Source organism: Curcuma longa, chromosome 4 (assembly GCF_044706935.1).
Source record: "Curcuma longa cultivar G26 ecotype Majalengka, Jawa Barat chromosome 4, ITB_CL_G26_1.1, whole genome shotgun sequence".
Taxonomy (NCBI): domain Eukaryota; kingdom Viridiplantae; phylum Streptophyta; class Magnoliopsida; order Zingiberales; family Zingiberaceae; genus Curcuma; species Curcuma longa.
The window spans coordinates 14,743,489-14,763,507 of record NC_133864.1 but is presented as its reverse complement, the minus strand read 5'-3'; the positions used below and the strand labels follow the sequence as shown (position 1 = coordinate 14,763,507).

The 20,019-nt window shown below is 37.6% G+C and overlaps 2 protein-coding genes across 2 annotated transcripts; one reads left to right on the top strand and one right to left on the bottom strand.

Annotated features, from left to right (window-relative positions):
• Nucleotides 1-400: 400 nt before the first annotated feature.
• LOC141828173 (gibberellin 2-beta-dioxygenase-like) lies at nt 401-1,552 on the bottom strand. The gene is made up of 3 exons (XM_074715546.1): nt 1,152-1,552; nt 742-1,087; nt 401-652 (listed from the first exon to the last, which is right to left on the bottom strand). The coding sequence occupies exons 1-3, from the start codon at nt 1,520-1,522 to the stop codon at nt 401-403; spliced, it is 969 nt and encodes a 322-aa protein (XP_074571647.1). The 5' UTR covers nt 1,523-1,552.
• Nucleotides 1,553-7,656: 6,104 nt separating this feature from the next.
• On the top strand, nt 7,657-8,877 carry LOC141825916 (polyadenylate-binding protein-interacting protein 9-like). Its single transcript, XM_074713179.1, has 3 exons — nt 7,657-8,197; nt 8,563-8,673; nt 8,790-8,877. Exons 1-3 carry the CDS (start codon nt 7,865-7,867, stop codon nt 8,859-8,861), a joined length of 516 nt encoding a protein of 171 aa, XP_074569280.1. The 5' UTR covers nt 7,657-7,864; the 3' UTR covers nt 8,862-8,877.
• The last annotated feature ends 11,142 nt before the right edge of the window (nt 8,878-20,019 follow it).

The following is a 20,019-nucleotide window of genomic DNA, read 5'->3' as shown; positions in this document are numbered from 1 at the left end:
AAAATAACTACTTACTATACGACACTACTACTGTCGTCCAAGCTTTTCTACTTGAGCAATATTATGAACGAGACCTGTGCCCTACTCCAGCACCACGACAGTGACTTCATTTCCAGAGCAAAAAAGTCTCAACGCACGTCTCTTTACGATGGAATTTAAGTCAAGTCAAATATGATCTAGATTTGATTCCGACAGTTGGAAATCTTGCAGTGGCCTTTTTCATAGATTTTACATTCTGATCTTACACAATGGAAGAAATTCCCCAAGAACCAACAAACCCAGCTGCCATATATTATTCGCCTACTCGCAAATTATCATATCGAAACCTACATGGATTCTCATCTTTGGTTAATTAATATAGTACACTACCCTAGCTAATTAATTCGTCTTCCTTCTTTCTTCAATCATCGCCTCGCTTGTGGAAAAGATCGAGCCTGTTGTCCCCGAGCAGCGTCTTGTAGGCGCAGCTCTTGTACTCGCGCCACGTGAACTCCCTGTACTGGCTCTGCTCGCCCTCCTCCATCACCTCCGGCAGCGGTGCCAGCCTCTCCCCCGGCGGCGGCCCCGCGAAGTAGATCATCGACAACCTTGACTTCCACCCGTTGGCCAACACCCGGTGCCTCACGCTCCTGAATTTCCCATTCGTCAGCACCTGAAACGGAGCATGCGATCCATCATCTCAATTCATCGACCGGCCGGAGAAAAAATAATAATATATATACTGATTAATTGGTTAATAACCTGTAAGGAATCGCCGACGTTGACGAAGAAGGCTTCTTGGTCAGGAAGGACGGAGACCCAGCTACCGTCTCTGAGAGAGATCTCCAACCCGGCCGTGTTGTTGGATCTGAGCAACGAGATGATCTGCGGGTCGGTGTGCTCCCCGAACCCCGTCAAGAATCCGTTCTGCTCCCGAAGCATCAGGCATGGAGGGTAATGGTTCAGCCTCAGCATCGAATCGCTCTCCTCGTCCATCACCAGCTTGCTGAGCACGTCCGTCTGCTCAATCCCGAGACCCTGCGCCATCAACTCCAGAATCTGACACGCCAGTTTCCTCACTGCTAAAATGTACTCGTTCAAAGCGAAGCTGCAAGATCACGGAGTGTTATCGAGCGCAAGGAATTTGATGGTCGGAGATCGAGAGCATCTACCGGAAAGAGCTCGCAGAGGGCTGCATGAGGAAGGCCATGGACAGGGGCTCGGAGGTGACAGTCATGAGGAGGTACTCCACCCAGCCAACATCGCCATTGCTGCCGATACACTTGCTTCCGTAGCCGAAGGGATTAGCTCTCCCGAAAAGCTCCTTTTCCGACTCCGATGAAGCGAAAAATTTCAAGGCTTCCTCCTCCAGCTTCGCAATGAGCTCCATGGGGATGCCGTGGTCGGTGACCTTGAAGAAACCGAGGTCCTCGCAGGCTCTCACGAGGAGAGAGTCGGAGCCCGGTTCCGAGAGGCTAATCTCTGGGACGCCAGAGAAGATGGCGCTCTTCTTTAGAGCCGGCGAGGAGCTCAAGACCACCATGGCGGAGAGAAGAGGAGAAGAGAGAGGGAGAAGAGAACCGGCCCGGCCGGGGAAGGAGGTTGGTTGGCGTTGGGTCAGCTGGTAGATTTGTGTAGTTATTTATAGAGTGAGGTGGAAGAAGAAAGTCTAATTCTTCCTCGAAATCAGTTGGTTTAATATTTTTCCAATTTATTTTTTTCCCAAAATTGGTAAATATAAAAAGAAAATATAGAATAATACATTATGGATCTATTTAGATGGTAATGACGTGCAAGTTAGCCTCCATGCACCTTGTGTGGGAGGGAGGAGTGAATATGATTTTCTTAAAGCATGATGTTGGCTTTGTTCATTGAACCATATTCTTTTGGGAAATTTTAAGGAGCTAAATTTTCAAGGGAATCAATGTCGACTGTAGATCAATGAATAATCGAAATTAGGTCTTGCTTGATTAATTTCATGTTTATTTTATTTTATAAAACATTCAAATTAAATGTTTAACTCATTTGCACATCTTCTTAATTTAATTTGTTGACATAAGATCGTAGCAATTGAATCAAAAGAGTCATCACGAATGAAAAACTTTGAAAGCTATTATGCAGAATATTTTCTTTTAATTTGACATATTATGAGCATCCATTAGAATAAAACTACTAAAAGTTTTTTTTTTTGAACTTTGGACCTTTATTCTTTTATTTTACAAAATATTAAAAGAGCCTTTTATATTTCAAAATCATTCAAATTTATTATATCATTTTAGTCAAAATGCTCAAATCTACTTTGACATATTAATAATTAACTTTAGTCAAAACTTGTTCAAACAATTTTAGTAGGATTGATTTATGTTATAACAATTTTGATCAAAATTATTATATTCTAATATAATATTTGATTAATTTTTATTATAAGTTAGACAATTTTAATTACTTAGTAATTTGAATATATTCTAGTAATTTTAGTTGAAATTACTAACAATAAGAGTACTATCAAAAGGGTATATATTTTTAGAATTATATGCATGAGATGCCAATGACTAAAATAAAAAAGGCAGTGGCACCCAAAAGCTTTTATAACTCTTTTTCTATGAAGACCCGGCCCCATTTAGAGTTGTCAAATCTGAATAATATCAGTTATGACCACTGATCGATCAACAACGGAAATTGAATCTTACTGGAAGCACCACAATTAAAGCTTATGAGAGGAATCTTATAAGTGTTTTTCTTTAGCATATTAAGCTAGCTCATCCGATCCAGCCTAACAAAACAATCATAAAAGTGCTTTTTTTCTTTCTTTTCTATGAAGACCCTACAAAATATAAATTGAGGACTTAAGAAATTTGTTTAGTTAATTATTTTTTTAAACAAGGTGTTAATTTAATATAAATTGTTGGCTGCGACTCACGCTTTTAATATCTTTTTCAAAGGCCTCACAGTCGAGTAGTTAACCCATCGTTCTTGGCTGACTCGATCGATAATAATTCTGTAATAATTTCGATTCATATTTAATTGTTTTACTTATTATTTATCGTCTAGTTAATTTCAAATTGATTTTTTTTATTTGCTCTTCCGAGGTTTCAGTTCTAGACAATTAAGAAGAATTGATATATGGACGGCATGTAATCCTAGCTTGAATTATTTAAGTGGTGGGTAAGAAGGAATCCAAGGGAGTTGACAATTTGGATGCCAATGTTTAATATATCGATCGTATCCCCTACAAAAAGTCAACTTGGTGATGTGTAGTCTTGACGTGTCGGCTTGAGCCTTTGCAAATAGCTTGAGAAGTAATTGGACTGAAAGATCGATCGATGTTTAGGACTAGAAAATTAAATATTATTATATATATGAGGTATGATTTATTATTAGGTTCAAATTATAAACAACAAATTGGATAAGTTTTATATTAATTAAAATTTGTTTTGCTTCTAAAAACGAAAACGAAAACGAAAACATTTAAAAAATAAAAAACAAGAAAAGAAAAGACAGAGATGATGAAGGTTGCCGACGCGTAGATCGATGAAGTGGTCCAATTTGGCCAAATGGAAGGAGATCTGCGGCCGGCAAAGGGCTGGCCGAGGAAGTGGTGCATGTCTCCATTCGGCGTCCGGGGCCGAAACGTGGGGCGCGGAGAGCGACGCACGGAGACGGTTCTCTAGATTCTGGTCGGCGGGATCGGGGCTGCCAGTTGATCTGTATAATCATTGTACGGCACAGAGTTATTCCTGTACAAATCTAGTACTGTCCTGTTCGATTTTGGTTGGCAGATAGATTATGGCATGCTGGATCAGCTGTTTCGTGCTCATAGACCACCACCATGTTAACATGATTGGAATTCTTCCAATCATGTTGGTATATATTATTAATAGTACTGATCGCTAGATGTGGTTTTGCACGATGGAAGCTTTGCTGAATCTGATTAAGAAAACATCAAAGTGAAGTGTGCAATTGCGACGGCAACTCATGTATTGCAGAGCACAATGAAATGACTCGACTTACAGAGCAACAAATAATCTAAGTAGCTAGAAATTACAGATCGATCAAATCAGTTATTGGCAAAAGTGCAGGAAAGGAACCCATACAATACAATACAGTGCAATACACAAAAACTCAAATTTAAAAAGCCCATTCCATGGTACAGCAGAAAAGGACTCATCGTGCCAGCCTAATTTATTCGTCTGTCTGAGTGTTAGCAGATGCGGTAGAGCCCACATCCACGTTGGCGATGACGAGGGCAATTTGTGGATTAGATTTCAAAACAGCCTCCTCGAGCTAGCCGCCGGTGCGAAGAGGAACATGGAGAAGAATCGATCGATCGCTATCGCTTTTGATGATTTGATCGATGCATGGGAAGAGAACGCTGGCTGAAGTAAGTAATATAATAGTTTTAAGGCATGTGGATCGCGAAAATGTTGGATGAGTACTACTGCTCTGTTCTGTTCTGTTCTGTTCTGTTCTGTTCTTTTTAGGTCTCCATGCAGTTGTTTCCTTTAGTTTTCCCCGGCCCCTAACTCTCGGAAAAGTACTTTGTTCTTCTTGTCGATGTACGTACGTAGTATGTTTAATTTGCTCAGTTTTCTTTAATTTGCGCTAGCGCTTTGTGGCAGATATCTTCTTGCACACTGAAAGATATGTTTAATATGCTCAGATCATCGAGGAAACCAAGTTTCCGCTAGCGTTTATATATATATCTATGCCAAAAACATATATCTTCATTCGTTATACGCGCGTAGCACGACCTAGCTCCTCATGAAGCATGCAGTAATTAAACGCTAATTACCTATATAATACTGTCTGAAGGAAATTTATTAAAGGGACTGCTCTTAGGGATATATGTACACTGTGTGAACAAACATTAATAGTGGTGGTAGATCGATATTGGCCATCGCAAAAACTATATAGCTAATCTTTGTAACTTGTATGCCTGACTCAATTCCAATTCATGGTCAAGGGATTCGGGAAAAAAAAATTTGTTTCTGTTTCTGTTTTGTATTTTTTGTTGTACTTTTGTTTAATTCCGTGTGTGTGTGCACGAACACAACATTGCAAATTGTTTTACTAAAAATTGGAGTGGGAGCGACAAGCTTATTTAAACTCCTCCCAACAGTACTGTTGCGTACGTATGAATTCGTATATATATATGCAACCTTACCTTAGGCTCCAGATCTAATTAAGTTATTTACTATGCTCGTGCAAAACAAAAATTTTCACCTTTTCACCTTCTGCATGCCATGAAAATGAAAACAAAAGCCAGCTATCAGAACTGATATGGATTGTTCTCCAGGATCGGATCTCCATGGCCCTGAACTAGGGAATTACTACGTACCCACCCTACAAGGGCTATTGCTTTGTCGTATATATAGTATGTGACTACTGTATTAATTTAGTATTTTTTAGTTTTATTATTATTATTATTATTATTATTATTATTATTATTATTATTTATTTTATAATATTCTAGGTATCCATGCCAGTTCGCTACTGTGTTAATTATGATCGTTGTTTCTAGGTGAAAAATAATGCACATGAAGTTTGCTTCTTCACTATATATTGTCAATTTTATATGCAGCAATATAATTATATATATTCTACACTTTTATTCAGGGATGGGTAAGCCAGGTGTTGCTCTTTTTAAATTTTTATTTAACAATCTTCAGAGAGCCCATATATACATATATATAGCTGAGGCTGGATCAAGGACTAAGCCTGCTCGCAAATGACCAAATGTATAAAATTATTGTGGGATACAATTAAGGAGCGAGATTAATATAATTGGTCGACCAACCTGTAGAATTTGTTTAGCTCTCATGTACTACTAGTATACTACGTACACAAGCATGGCACAAGTATCATGTTTTGTTCAGTGTATCATATATTTTCTAAAGGTGCATTAGCTAGCTATTTTTTATTCATATGCAAGTTTAGTTATTATTTCTGATAACCTCATCAAACACGACTTAATTTATAATTAACAAACATTTATATATTTAATTTGGCTCAATCGGATTAATTATACGAGTAGGGTGGTCATAAGTGCAAGTCGAGCTTGGGTGAGGCTGATTTCACTAGGGAATATTGTGCGTGATTACCTTGCTGCAAGATGGATTGAGCTAGCTGCATGCTCAAGGGATGGATGTGACTACGTGCGTACCTCAGGTGAATTCTACTGTGTTAAAGTCCTCGAACTTAAATAGATCGATAGACGACTCATGAGGTGGGCAAGATTTAGCTGCATGAAGTGATGAACAAGATGTTAGACTTGACTCACGGTGCATGTGTGCCAATATCCCATGGATGTGGATCGATCGTCGAGTCATTGACACCCTTAATTTAATTTCTCTTTGGCAGATCTGTCCATGGCAGTAATCTAGCTACTTGCTCCTCGACTGTTAGAGTGACGATTTATTTATTTATTTATTTGCTACACTGTCAGACTCGTGAAAATGATTCAAAGAAAACAAATTAACTATATATAATAGCAATCGTGATCGATCGATAGACTATTTGATGATGTTTAATTTGGAAGTCACCATAAGAATAAAAAGTACTCCTCAAAACAGAAAAACTCGCCAAATTAAAACGTGTAAGACTTTCAATCTCCCAACTCAAACTCACTACGGCTCCTCTATATTCATCAAGCTATATATAAATAGCTTAAGGACTAGCTAGTGGATGATACAAGATCATGTTTACAAGTTATTTTTTGAATCAACAAAAATCTTTTTTTTTTAAATTTTTTATTTTGATCTTATCCTCCATCGGCCAGAAATGTCAACATTAAAGACAATTAGCTCATGCCAATCCCATTTAATATAGGGTCGATGAAGAATAAAATTGTCAAACATTGAATTGCACTCGTCCTAAACATTTTCTGATTAAAGCAACCAAATTGATAACTTGAATCTGTTGCTAGCTTGTATATCTTCTTTTATTAATCATGAAAAGCAATCTCCTTCTAACAAATTAAAAATGCCTAATTTTAGCTTAAGAAATCATTCATCCTTTCAAATTAATTTTAAGAATCAACATTAAGAAAAGAAATAATCAGAATTGTTAAGGGAAAACATGCAAAAGGAGAGGACAGAACTATTGTAAAAACAAAAAACGGTATAAAATTAAAGCAAACACTTTTTTATATATATAACAATGTATTTTTCATCTTATATTGGGCTATTTATTAATTGTAATCGTTCACTTTCCTTGTTTTTTTTACACATGATTACTCTATTTAAATTATTACCAAATAGAATTAACGATGACAACAACAAAAATAAAACATGTATTACTTCTTCGACAAATATCTATTTTCCAAGTCATTCATACTTTTATTTGTTCCAATACTTGACGTATAAGTAAAACAAGATGAATATTATATAAGAAAAACCTAAACCTTGACAAAATTACCTTTCTATCCACTCACCGATAGTATTCATATTACAAATATATATTATTTTAATCTTATGACAAATACATTCATCAAGGGGTTGAGAAATTAATGGCGAATATTTGGGGAGTTTAAGAAAATTATCTTTTGATCATCTCATCTCATCTCATCTCATCTCATGGATAAAAAGGACAAAGTAAAGATTTCACTCTCGCCAAAATTTTCCTATTTATAGCAATCCACAAGGCCAAACCTCCACTTTGGTTCTTCACACCTTTCTCCTCCCACGAATTGCCGTCGAGCCCTCACGAACAAGGGAGGCGCAGCGGAAATCCATATCAATGGCGAGCGAGATCGCCTTTTGCTGATGCTGTCCGCTCGATCGCATCGTTCCCTCCGCTTTCTCGACCTAAATTGGTGTATTTGGATCGGTTTCTGAGTCCTTGCTGTGTTCTTTCCGCTGTTTTCGTTTCTTTAATCCTCAATAGAATGGCTGCCGTGACCGAGAAGGCGATCGGATCGGACGATCAATTCGTCAACAGCAAGTCTCCGGCGGAGGAGACTCAGAGGGAGTACCAGAGGGATGTGAAGAGGTTGGTTGATATGCTGTCCAAATTAAACCCCTACGCCAAGGAGTTCGTCCCTTCCTCTGTCGCTGCTTCCGGCGATGGACAAAATAAATCTGACAGCCGGCTCTCCGCCGATGCGCCCATTTTCGTGGCGTCTAGTGATTACCAATTCAATTACGGAATCACTAGTAAGAATGATAACAGTAAGGATTCCAGCAGTGATGGATCGTCGACTAATCACCCTAATAGCAGAGTAATTGCTTTATTTGTCTCCACTCGCCTATAATTTCATTACCATAGTCGTTGCGTTTGTCAAAATTGAGCTTACATCCTCAAATTTTAATGTTCGAAGGTTTTGGCTTTCGTTGCTTCTTATTTTTCAATCGTTCAATCCTTGCATTTCGTATATCATAAAACTGGAGTAGTTATATTCCATATTTGATCAATAGTATACCTTTTGCCTTCCATCTCAAAAAAATCAAATTGGAATTGGAGGCTAAAATGATCCGTTGCAATAAAATTGGATCCGAAGGAAATATATCAATCTTTTTTTCTATTTTTTTAATAAATTGTACCACGTATTTACAGTTATTTTGATTTCTATTCCTTATTTTGCAGAGAAGAAATGGCTATAGCCATGGCAAGAGGAGATTGAATTTTAGGCTTCGAGGGGCTGAAAAAGAGGATAGCATTAGGCGAACTGTATATGTGTCTAACATTGATAACCTTGTGAGTAAACATTTATTTGTTCCTTCTATATAAAAAGTTGTCTGATCCTTCTACCACTAACCGTGTCACTTTATGTGCTCTCTGTGCTAATTAAGACATTGTTCTATATTTATCAGGTAACTGAAGAGAGGCTTGCTGAAATATTTGCTGCATGTGGACAGGTAAGTTGTTTAATTTGCAATGTTTAGAGATTTTCTATTGTTTAATCTGCAATGTTCAGAGAGTTTCTAAGTATTATATTTATATATATTTTGTATCTTTCTTTTTCAAACAAACTGAAGCCGGATAGCAGAGATGCAATGACATAATCAATATACCAGTAGTAGCTAGTGGCCACTAGCCTAATCTATATAGGGTACCCTTTCTCACCATCACTATATGCATTCTATTGTGGGGGTATTCTCCCGTTGGGGAATATAACATTGTTAATTGTTTCTTGTGTTTCAAATGGCCCATAGCCATGTTAGCTTTCTACGATGTTGTCGCTTTTTGTTTGACACTGAAATATTTAACAGTTGTGAAGTAGTTCTGAAATTGTCTTCAGAGTGGAAAATCTTTTGCAATTAGTTTTTGTTCCTTCGGAAATTAGCAAATTAGCATCCAAGTAGATGAATGCCTATTTATAGGTACCAACATAGAGTCCATAGTTTTGGATCAAATTGCATGCCTTTGTCTCTCTGAAAGTTTTTCGTACAGAGGCATCCGTGTACCGAGTCATCCTTCCAGAGCTAGCCGAGCAGGCAAGAACCTCAACTTTCTATTGGTTAGAACAAGATCTTAAGTTCTTTGTTGCGCAATATAGTGAGTGATCCAAGAACTTCAGCATACAATTAGATTGATTCATGATGTCCTACTACTCCAATGACCAATAGTAGTTTACCAAAGCTCATGGCCAGTACTGGATTACAGGAATGACGATTACTACTTATTCCACACACATAACTAACCAGTGTCTTGATATCTTCAATGGGCATTGTGTTCATGCCAAGTATCCCACAACATTTTGTTAATAGCAGGTATACTGTATAGAATCAATGATGTAGCTTGACCTCTGTTTAAATGGAGTTGGTAATCTACAGTTCAAGAATCTTACCTTAATAATTCTGTAACTTCTAACTTTAGTGGTTAAAAATAGTAAGCATCCTTGTGTAGGGGTGCTCATTTGTTTCAAAGCCGATCCTATTTGAACAGAAACCAATATAAATCAAAATTTTCATCAGTTGAATTTGTTTTTCAATTTGAACCAAATATTGTAGTATGTGTAGCATATTCTAACTCAGACAGTCATCCTTGAGTTATTTATGCATTTAGAGTGGCAGCCCTAAATACTGGATGGATGGGGATCCCATGTTATGAACTAACATGTTCACATTATTGGCTGATGTGGCCTTCAAGAGATATTTGGAATGAACTGCAGGATAGACATATTCATTCATCAGGGTAGGCTTGTATGTGATATCATAAATGAGTCTCCTATCTGTCCACCTTGAATTAGAACTTGTTTTTTCCCAAAGGATATATAAGTTTCCTGTTAATGATCTACACTTAGGCATAACATTTTCTACACTTTTAGACATCTATATAGAAAATACCTAAATTCCAAAAATTCACCGTATACTGCCTCTGCTAGCTGTTGAGTTTAGGTCAAGATGTTAGGGAGTCAATGGTTAGCTGTTTGATGGTTCAGCTGGTGTCATGCTTGATTATTTACTAATGTATGGATGATTGTGACTGTCAATAAATGTTGTCTTGTTTAGGGAGTTATGGAAGTAGTGTCACTGTCAAGTAGTGAGGATTTAGGGAAATTTGTGAATAATAATTCCTGCATTTAGCACGGAGACAAAGCATGAAATGAGAATCAATAATCTCTTCATCACACAAAATTTTTTTCTTATCTTCCTTATCTCATGTGATCTAGACTTATGCAGTGAGCTCTTTTCTTACCTTCCTTCACCAATGGGATCCGAGGGCAATGCCAGATTATCAACATGCTTCTGTTGGTTGTCTTTGAGATGCAAATTTGCTGTCTGATTATTTTTTTAGATCCCTTTACATTGTGAACCATGTCATATCAGTATCTTCCACATGAATAACCCATCTAAGATCCCTAAAATTTTTGTAGTTAGAAGTGCTTATTATCCTTGACTTAAACAAGGACTAGGCTAACAGTGTTTTTTTTAACAACCTTGGGACATTTGAAAATTGACATTAATTTTCTGTTGATGGACTTTATTTCATTTCACAACCAAAGGTTTTGTCTCTTCTCCAAGACAGGGTCGGGCTGGATACCGTAGAGGAGCGACACTTGACGTTCTCATCTTGGCACCGTTTGGACGAGCGGGATACGCGAAGGGCACGCGCCGATGGTAAATCTTGTAAAACATGTAGATCTAGAGTAGATCTAGGTAGAAAACATGTATGTGAAACTATTTTTTTGTTTTTACGGGACCGGTGGGTACCCAGATTTTCGGGGTTTCCGCAAACGCAAAAAGCGGTTTTTGCGGCCCGAAAAACCCAACAATAATCAGAATAGGAATTGGGTTAAAATCAAAGTTAAGGTTAGAGTCAAGATTAAAATCAAGGTTAGGGAGAAATTCGGGTTACAATTAAAATTAAGATTGGGATTAAAAAGGATTAGGCGTTAATGTTAACAATTAGGGTTACAGTTGGTATTTATAGTGTACAGATAGAACAAATGACAATGGTGGAAGAGTTCTTCCCTCTCCAAACGACACAGAACAGAAGAAAACCTCAGCCAATTCCGGTTGAAAGCTCCAACGGGACGGTGGACCTTGCTGGAGAAATCACTCACAACTTGGCACAATCGGAGAAGACGCAGGCGGATCCTCAGACGCTAGTCTAATGCCCTGCTAAACCACAGACAGAACATTAGGAAGAGGAACTGCAAACCGACCCTTACCTGGCCCATTTCTGGTGACGACGACGACGAAGACGACGGAATCCTCCGCTGAACCACAGACGGAGTCCGGTGATTCCCCGCTGAACCACAAACGGGGCCCGACGATTTCCGGCGTTTCTGAGGAGGTGGATGAAGGAGCTATCGCCGGCTGCCACCGCTGGAGCAAACAACCCACAACGGAGCCGGCGACAGAGGAAAGAAGAAGCGACGTCGATGCTGCAATCGGAGGTGGCTACTGGCCTTTGCTTTGCGCTGAGCAGAGGGAGGAAGAGGACGGCGATGCGCACGGTGGGGGCTCAGGACCGCGGCGGCGACAAGGAGAAGAAGGTGAACAGTACTCGCGATTTTGGGAGCACTGTAGCCTCCCAAAATCGCGAGTGAACCCCCCGAATGAATGAACCGGCTTCGCCTTTTAATGCCAGCGCTGAACCGGCGAGAAGTGATTGAACCGGCGGCTTGATTTCTTTTGAACCGGTTGAATTAGGGTTTGGGTGGATTGGGCTAGATCAAGTGAAAGTGGGCCGGGCCTTGCGATGAGTTAATGGAAGTGACATGGGCTGGCTTTTGATTTGGTTTAGCTCAATCAACTTGTTGAACTTGAGTCTGAATTGAGCTTGGGTTGGACTTGAGCTGAGCCATTCAACTGATTTAGCCTGTATTTACCTTGCGTTGAGCTGATTTCTTTGAATTGGTCTAAATTGATCTTCAAACCGCACACAAGTTGAACCATCAGCTTGGACCAAGTTGATATCGAATCCGATTGAACCAATTTGACTCTGTCTTGACCTGGACTCAAACCAAAAATTACAATTAAGCTCTCCAATTTATCATTATCATCATTCTAATTCCTGCAAACATTAAAAACCACAAAATTAATATCCATAATTACCCCAAAAATCATGAAAAATTAGAATGAAGCTATAATTTCATCCAAGATAAGAATTAAGCTCAACAAACCTAAATACGGCATGAAATGTGATCAAACCGGTCCAATCTAACCCTAATTTACTCGGTCAAATAGCCAGTTATCAAATCCCCCACACTTATTCTTTCACGTCTCGTGAAAGTAAACTACTCTACATTTTCCACCCTAACAATGATCCATCAAATTAAGAGTTCATAACAATAAGCTAAATAAAAGTACCAAATCTTAGAGATACAAACAATCCAGAACTTATTTCATACATGGATCAACAACCCAGAAATTTCAATCTGCTCTGAATCAGTCAAGAATGATGACCATAACCTCACAGGGGAAATAATGAAGTAGCTCATCCTCATAAACAAGTAATAAGTGGAGTGCTCTCAAGCTACTCATGGATCCTGTCTTACCATAGGCTTGCTCATCTTCTCATCTCCACCACTATATATATATGCACAAAGTTCCATAATCATGAAGGCTTATTAGAATTTCAAAGAGAACATGCTAAAAGGAATAAAACTCACAATGATGTGGAATGAAAGATAGAAAAAAAAATGCAATGAAGGAAGTATGTGGAAGAATTACAAACACATAACATGTTTCATAAATGAGTATAGTAAGCAATGCCCAAGAGAACATATCATCCAAGCTAGCATGGGGAAAAGCTAATAGCAAGACATACCATTCCCTCCTCTCCTAAACTCAACCCATTTTAATGAAGCTCATAATAGGAGAATCCTAAAGAAAAACTTGCTACTAACTATCTTCCCTTTACAAACTCTTATTCTCCTATTAACAAAACAACCAATAAACAACACATATTATTTAAAACAACCCTGAAACAAAATGTTTTTTTTCTTTCTTCAATTCTGTGTTTTTTTCTTCTTTTTTTTTTTTCAATTCTGTTTTGTTTTGTATTTTTTTTAAACAGAATTTTTTTTTCTGTTTTTTTTTCTTTCCAACAGATTTTTTTTTTTGCACAAAACAAAACAAGACTAAAACTACACAAAACAAAACAAAATCTACCAACAAGCAAAACAAAATAAGACTAAAACTACTAGTTTGTCAATGGTGAAACATTTAAGCACACCCCCACACTTAAATTATTGTCCGTCCCGGGCAAAACTCATCTTAATAGTTAAGGTTTCCAATTCCAATAGCAAAGAAAAACAAAGCATGATAGGTAAAATGGAACAGATGATGGAAGAATTTATTGAGACCTATACTAGAAAAGAGAATGGATGTGAAACAATGAAATAACCTTCATGATCAATGTAACCTCATGTTAATGTGATTTCAACAGAATTAGAGCAAGTTCTAGCTTAACATTCTCCATGAGTGTCACTCAACAAATAAAGCAATCAGGCTCAGTCCTCACTGGGTAAATGTAGGTCATCAGCTCAACTTATCAAAGCGAAATCCATCCCTAAGTTATATCCTCACGCAATCCACAAACTCTTTCATGCTTTGTTATCTCTAAGAATCCGATAAACTCATTTAACTACATTATCACAACTCCTAAGATGAATGAAATCATGCAGGGGGAAAATTTATTGTGAAAGAATAAATAATGAATTAATGTACACATCTTAATTTAAATTATTTATTTATACACATCCTAAGCTAAATTATGAAATATATACACTAAATAAAACAAACAATAAACTAAACAATGGATTATATACACATCCTACCAAATAACAAGAATAAAATATATACACATCCTAACAAAGAATTAATTATAACAAATATATACAAAAAGAAAAACAAGATGAGATAGGTTACTCTCCTTTCACCGGGAAGATGGATCGTCGCTAGAGGAGTCCCTTGATTCTTTATCGCCCTGGGTTCTCAACTCTGCAGACTGATCCAGACAACATCGATGAAAGTGATCCTAGGGACTCAGTGCAAGTCCCTACACTTTCGTGCACCTCTCCAATATAGAAAAGTCAATAAGTTATAGTGTCACTGAAATTAACAACATCCTCAGAGATTAGAATCAAAAGAATTAAATAATGATAAATGAATGAATAAATAAACAAATGAATAAATAATAAATAGATAACACCAATCAATGAATAAACAAACAAATAAATAAACAAATGAAATGAATAAACAAATAAGACACCCATATACAGTCAAATGTACAACAATCAAATGAGTCCCCGACAACGGCGCCAAAATTTTGATGTGGGTGTTTTGTATGGGAATTATTTATTAACTTTTATTCCCTTATTTGTTTTGTCACTTACACCCATCAAAATTATTTATTTATTTAACCAAACCCCTATTTATCGTTAAAGTAGCATAGAGAGGTCCGGGTCGTCTCTCTAGGACTCAATGACCAGAAGTTATTATAGACACTTGATGTAGGGGTTTTATTTGTCTTATTCATTCCTATCTACAACTCCATTTATTAATAATAAATCCTACAATGTACAAAAGAATACTAAGTATACAACATTTACAAATTAAATCAAATCATGCATCCTCTTTACAATAATATACAAGTTTCACACATTTACAAAGTACTCTACATCTATACATAAATAAACAACAATTATTCCACAATTTAATTGATCATTGAAAGTAAACATACAACATGGATTTCAATTAATACAACATGTATAAACATACATCATGTAAATCATACCTCATACATCATACAATAACACATATATACATACAACCTCTATCCTATATTACATATAATACAGATTATGTTCACAACAATTTATTCACAAACATACAATTATTCAACAACTTGCTTCATTGACAATAGTTTCATACAACCTCAACATACACATGCTTTCATTTACATAACGTACAACATGAATTTACAACCAACTTAATGTACAAACAACATATACAATCAACTCCATACAACATGCATTATACAATACTTAAAACATACAACTTACATCTATATACACTACATGCAATTTCACATCATGTATCATACGATAACATACATCATAACATATACAACAACAACATATTCACATTACACAATCATAGAACCGGTTTCACAACTACAACCTTAATGAAATTTCCCACATTACACATTCAACATTAAGCATGCTCTTACATCTTTTACAACCCAATAGTCCATGGTTCAACCTACAACAGTTGCCTTTATGATCACCAATTCAATGACATGATTGACTTCCTTTGATTCAACAAACTCCATATTTCAACGTAGCAAGAAGTACATTAACAAATATCAACTGATCTAACTCAGCTCCATACATGCTCATATAACCAATAACTCCAATTCAACAGAATATTACCGCTAAACAAAGCAACTCAATAACACCTCAAACACCTTCAACATTTCAACAGCTGTTAACCTTTTACCACTCAAGAGCAAATCTCAATAACCGAATCACAATCAACAGAACTTTGCTAACAAAATCCTAAACAATTAACAGAACCAAACAACACAACTCCATCAGAACCGAGTAATACAACATCAAATAACCAAGTTAAAATCAGTGTTAGTAATTATAATTGTTAGCGAGAGCCCCTAGATCCAATCATATGATGATTGTTGTATGGACTCATTGTATCATATTTCCATTTATAAAGGCATTTCATTTATGGTTATTATACTTACTTGTATTGGTGCCAAATAACTAAGTATAGTAACGTCCTTGAGTAGAGTGTTCATATCTATATCAATCGATTGGTTGAATCGATAGTGAGATGATATAGAGAACACTACTCTAAATGATTCCTAGTCAAGTATTAATATTCAGGGACAATGTTAATGCGATGAGACTAGCATGTAGGTCAACACGATGACTTGATCTCATAAGTCATGAATATGAGATATCAAGTTGACACATGGGTATGCATTGGAGAATGTATACTGAATGACCCGCCATGAGAAAGTATCATGGATCGTTATATGAGTGTCATATACTTTCTCATGTGGCTATTAGTATGACTATTAGTCCTTAGACCTGAAGTCACCATGGTTCCCAACATAAGGAGTTACTTACTTTGGCTTCGTCAAACGTCACCCGTAAATGGGTGGACTATAAAGGCGATTACTGGGTATGTAACAAATTATGTGGAGGGATGTGAGTGATGTAGATGCGATCTATCCCTCCTATATAACGGGAGTGATATCATAGTTCTTGATAGAGTGAGACCACTAAAGTGCATGACCATGCCCAAATGAGTCAACATGAGATGTTGACTCTCATTTGATTGGAGTGAGTCTACTTGGAGTTCAAGACATAGATTGATTAGAGGATGACACGGTCTATGCCTCGGTTTGATCAATCATGATATCAAGGATAGAAGGACATGGTCACATATTGTGAGAGTCACAATTAGTAGTCACAATGGTGATGTTGGATCTCAACATTCTTGTCACTTGGGTAGCAATGATGCATTGCTAGATGCCGCTCATTGCTTATGTTTCTAAAAGGGTTTTAGAAATATTGCCAATGTTGCAAGAACCTATTGGGTCACACACAAAGAACACGTTATTTTGGAGACATGATCATCTTAGTTTGACTAAATGAATCATTAGTTGATTGATTGGACTAAAATGAGTTAGACTCATTACTTGGCTAAACTTGAGTTGGTTTAATATGAATTAGATTCAAATAAAATCAATTTAAGAAGGGAAATACATGCAAAGGAATTAATGCATGAAATGTGATTTCATGCATGATGAACCCAACGTTGCATGCAAAAGTGACTAATGCATGAAATGTGATTTCATGCATGGAAAAATCTAATATTGCATGCAAGGAAAAGATTATTACATGTGATGGGAATTAATGCATTAAATTTCAACATTGCATGCAAAAGGAGTTTTGCATGAATGGAGTTGAGAAGTTGAAAAGTTTTGCTTTTCTCTCTTCATTTCCTTCTCAACGTTGCATCTTCATGAATGCATTAAAAACCCATTTTTGATTAATGCATGGAATCCTTTTTAATGGGAAAAGGGGTGATTTTGCTTGTTGGTTTTTCCTTGCCGTGAACTCCCCTTAGCTCTTCCCTTGGCCAAACAAAAGAGGTCCTTAGAGGAGAGCCTTAGTGTGGTTGCTAGCACAACCAAAGGTTTTGTCTCCTTCTCCAAGATAGTGTTCGTGTGGATACCGTAGAGGAGCGACACTTGACGTTCTCGAGATCCGGCACCGTTTGGACGAGCGGGATACGCGAAGGGCACGCGCCGAGGGTAAACTTCTTAAACATGTAGATCTAGAGTAGATCTAGGTAGAAAACATGTATGTGAAACTATTTTTTTGTTTTCGCACGGATCCGGTGGCATGAATAGGAATTTCAGGGGTTTCCGCAACGTAAAAAGTTAACAATTAGGTTTTTACGTGTACAGGCCGAAAAAACCAACAGAAAAGGTACTAAATGAAGTAGAACAAATGACAATGGTGAAAGAGTTCTTCTCTCTCCAAACGGCACAGAATAGAAGAAATCTCAGCCAATTCCGGTTGAAAGCTCCAACGGGACGGTGGACCTTGCTGGAGAAATCACTCACAACTTGGCACAATCGGAGAAGACGCAGGCGGATCCTCAGACGCTAGTCTAATGCCCTGCTGAACCACAGACAGAACATTAGGAAGAGGAACTGCAAACCGACCCTTACTTGGCCCATTTCCAGTGACGGCGGCGACGAAGATGACGGAATCCTCCGCTGAACCACAGACGGAGTCCAGTGATTCCCCGCTGAACCACAGACGGGGCCCGACGATTTTCGACGTTTCTGAGGAGGTGGATGAAGGAGCTATCGCCGGCTGCCACCGCTGGAGCAAACCGCCCACAACGGAGCCGGCGACAGAGGAAGGAAGAAGTGACGTCGATGCTGCAATCGGAGGTGGCTGCTGGCTTTTGCTTTGCGCTGAGCAGAGGGAGGAAGAGGACGGTGATGCGCACGGTGGGGGCTCAGGACCGCGGCGGCGACGAGGAGAAGAAGGTGAACAATACTTGCGGATTTTGGGAGCATTGTAGCTTCCCAAAATCGCGAGTGAACCCCCCGAATGAATGAACCGGCTTCGCCTTTTAATGCCAGCGTTGAACCGGCGAGAAGTGATTGAACTAGCGGCTTGATTTCTTTAGAACCGACCGAATTAGGGTTTGGGTGGATTGGGCTGGATCAAGTGAAAGTGGGCTGGGCCTTGCGTTGAGTTAATGGAAGTGACATGGGCTGGCTTTTGATTTGGTTCAGCTCAATCAACTTGCTGAACTTGAGTCTGAATTGAGCTTGGGTTGGACTTGAGCTGAGCCTTTCAACTGATTTAGCCTGTATTTACCTTGCGTTGAACTGATTTCTTTAAATTGATCTAAATTGATCTTCAAACCGCACACGAGTTGAACCATCAGCTTAGACCAAGTTGATTTCGAATCCGATTGAACCAATTTGACTCTGTCTTGACCTGGACTCAAACCAAAAATTACAATTAAGCCCTCCAATTTATCATTATCATCATTATAATTCCTGCAAACATTAAAGACCACAAAATTAATATCCATAATTACCCAAAAAATCATGAAAAATTAGAATGAAGATATAATTTCATCCAAGATAAGAATTAAGCTCAACAAACCTAAATACGGCATGAAATGTGATCAAACCGGTCCAATCTAACCCTAATTTACCCGGTCAAATAGCCAGTTATTAAGGATCCATATAGCCGATTTCACCTAGTGGGATAAGGCTTGGTGGCTGTTGTTGTATTGCAGTTCCATATCTATTCTTTTATTTTCAAAGTATTTCAAAATATATTCTCCATTTGTTTTCATCTAACACCTAATAAAATGTAATGCAGTGATGATGTGACATCTTGGCACGTTAACAATGGGCACATGTGGCGATGGACGTGGATGACTACTAATCTTGGCCCTAACTTAAATTTGAAAGCTGATTCAACATGCAATTAAACTCTTAATCTTTCAACATGCAATCAATTGGTTTTTGGGTTTAACATAGGGACAAAAATAGTAGCCCTCCATATCCACGGCTGTATGTGCCTATTGCTAACATGGTTAAATGACCTCATTGCTATACCATATTTTTAACAGGGTTAGATGGCTCAAATGGAGGATACATTTTGATATACTTTACAGACAATAGGATAACTATAGAACATTTTAAAAGTTTGGATAAATTTGAAAAAAAGTGTAAAGGTTTGGATAGATTATGTATTAAGCCTATTTTGTATTGACTAAGGTTTAAAATCTCGATCCATACCGAGGTTTCGATATCGTATTGTGCCGTGCCAACATGGTTTCGATATATATATATAGTAATTATATAGATAAATATATTTATTGTGTATAATTTAAAAATAAGTAGGAGATTTAGTCCAATAACGTAGGAGGATACATATAGTTGATCCTACTTAGTGGGATGATAGTTATTAAGCCAAATGAAGTGGGATTATATATGCAATGATCGATTTTTATTCTAGTCAATTGGAGCATCATAGTCGACTTGGATGTAGATTTTGAGTAAACAAAATATTTTGATTCC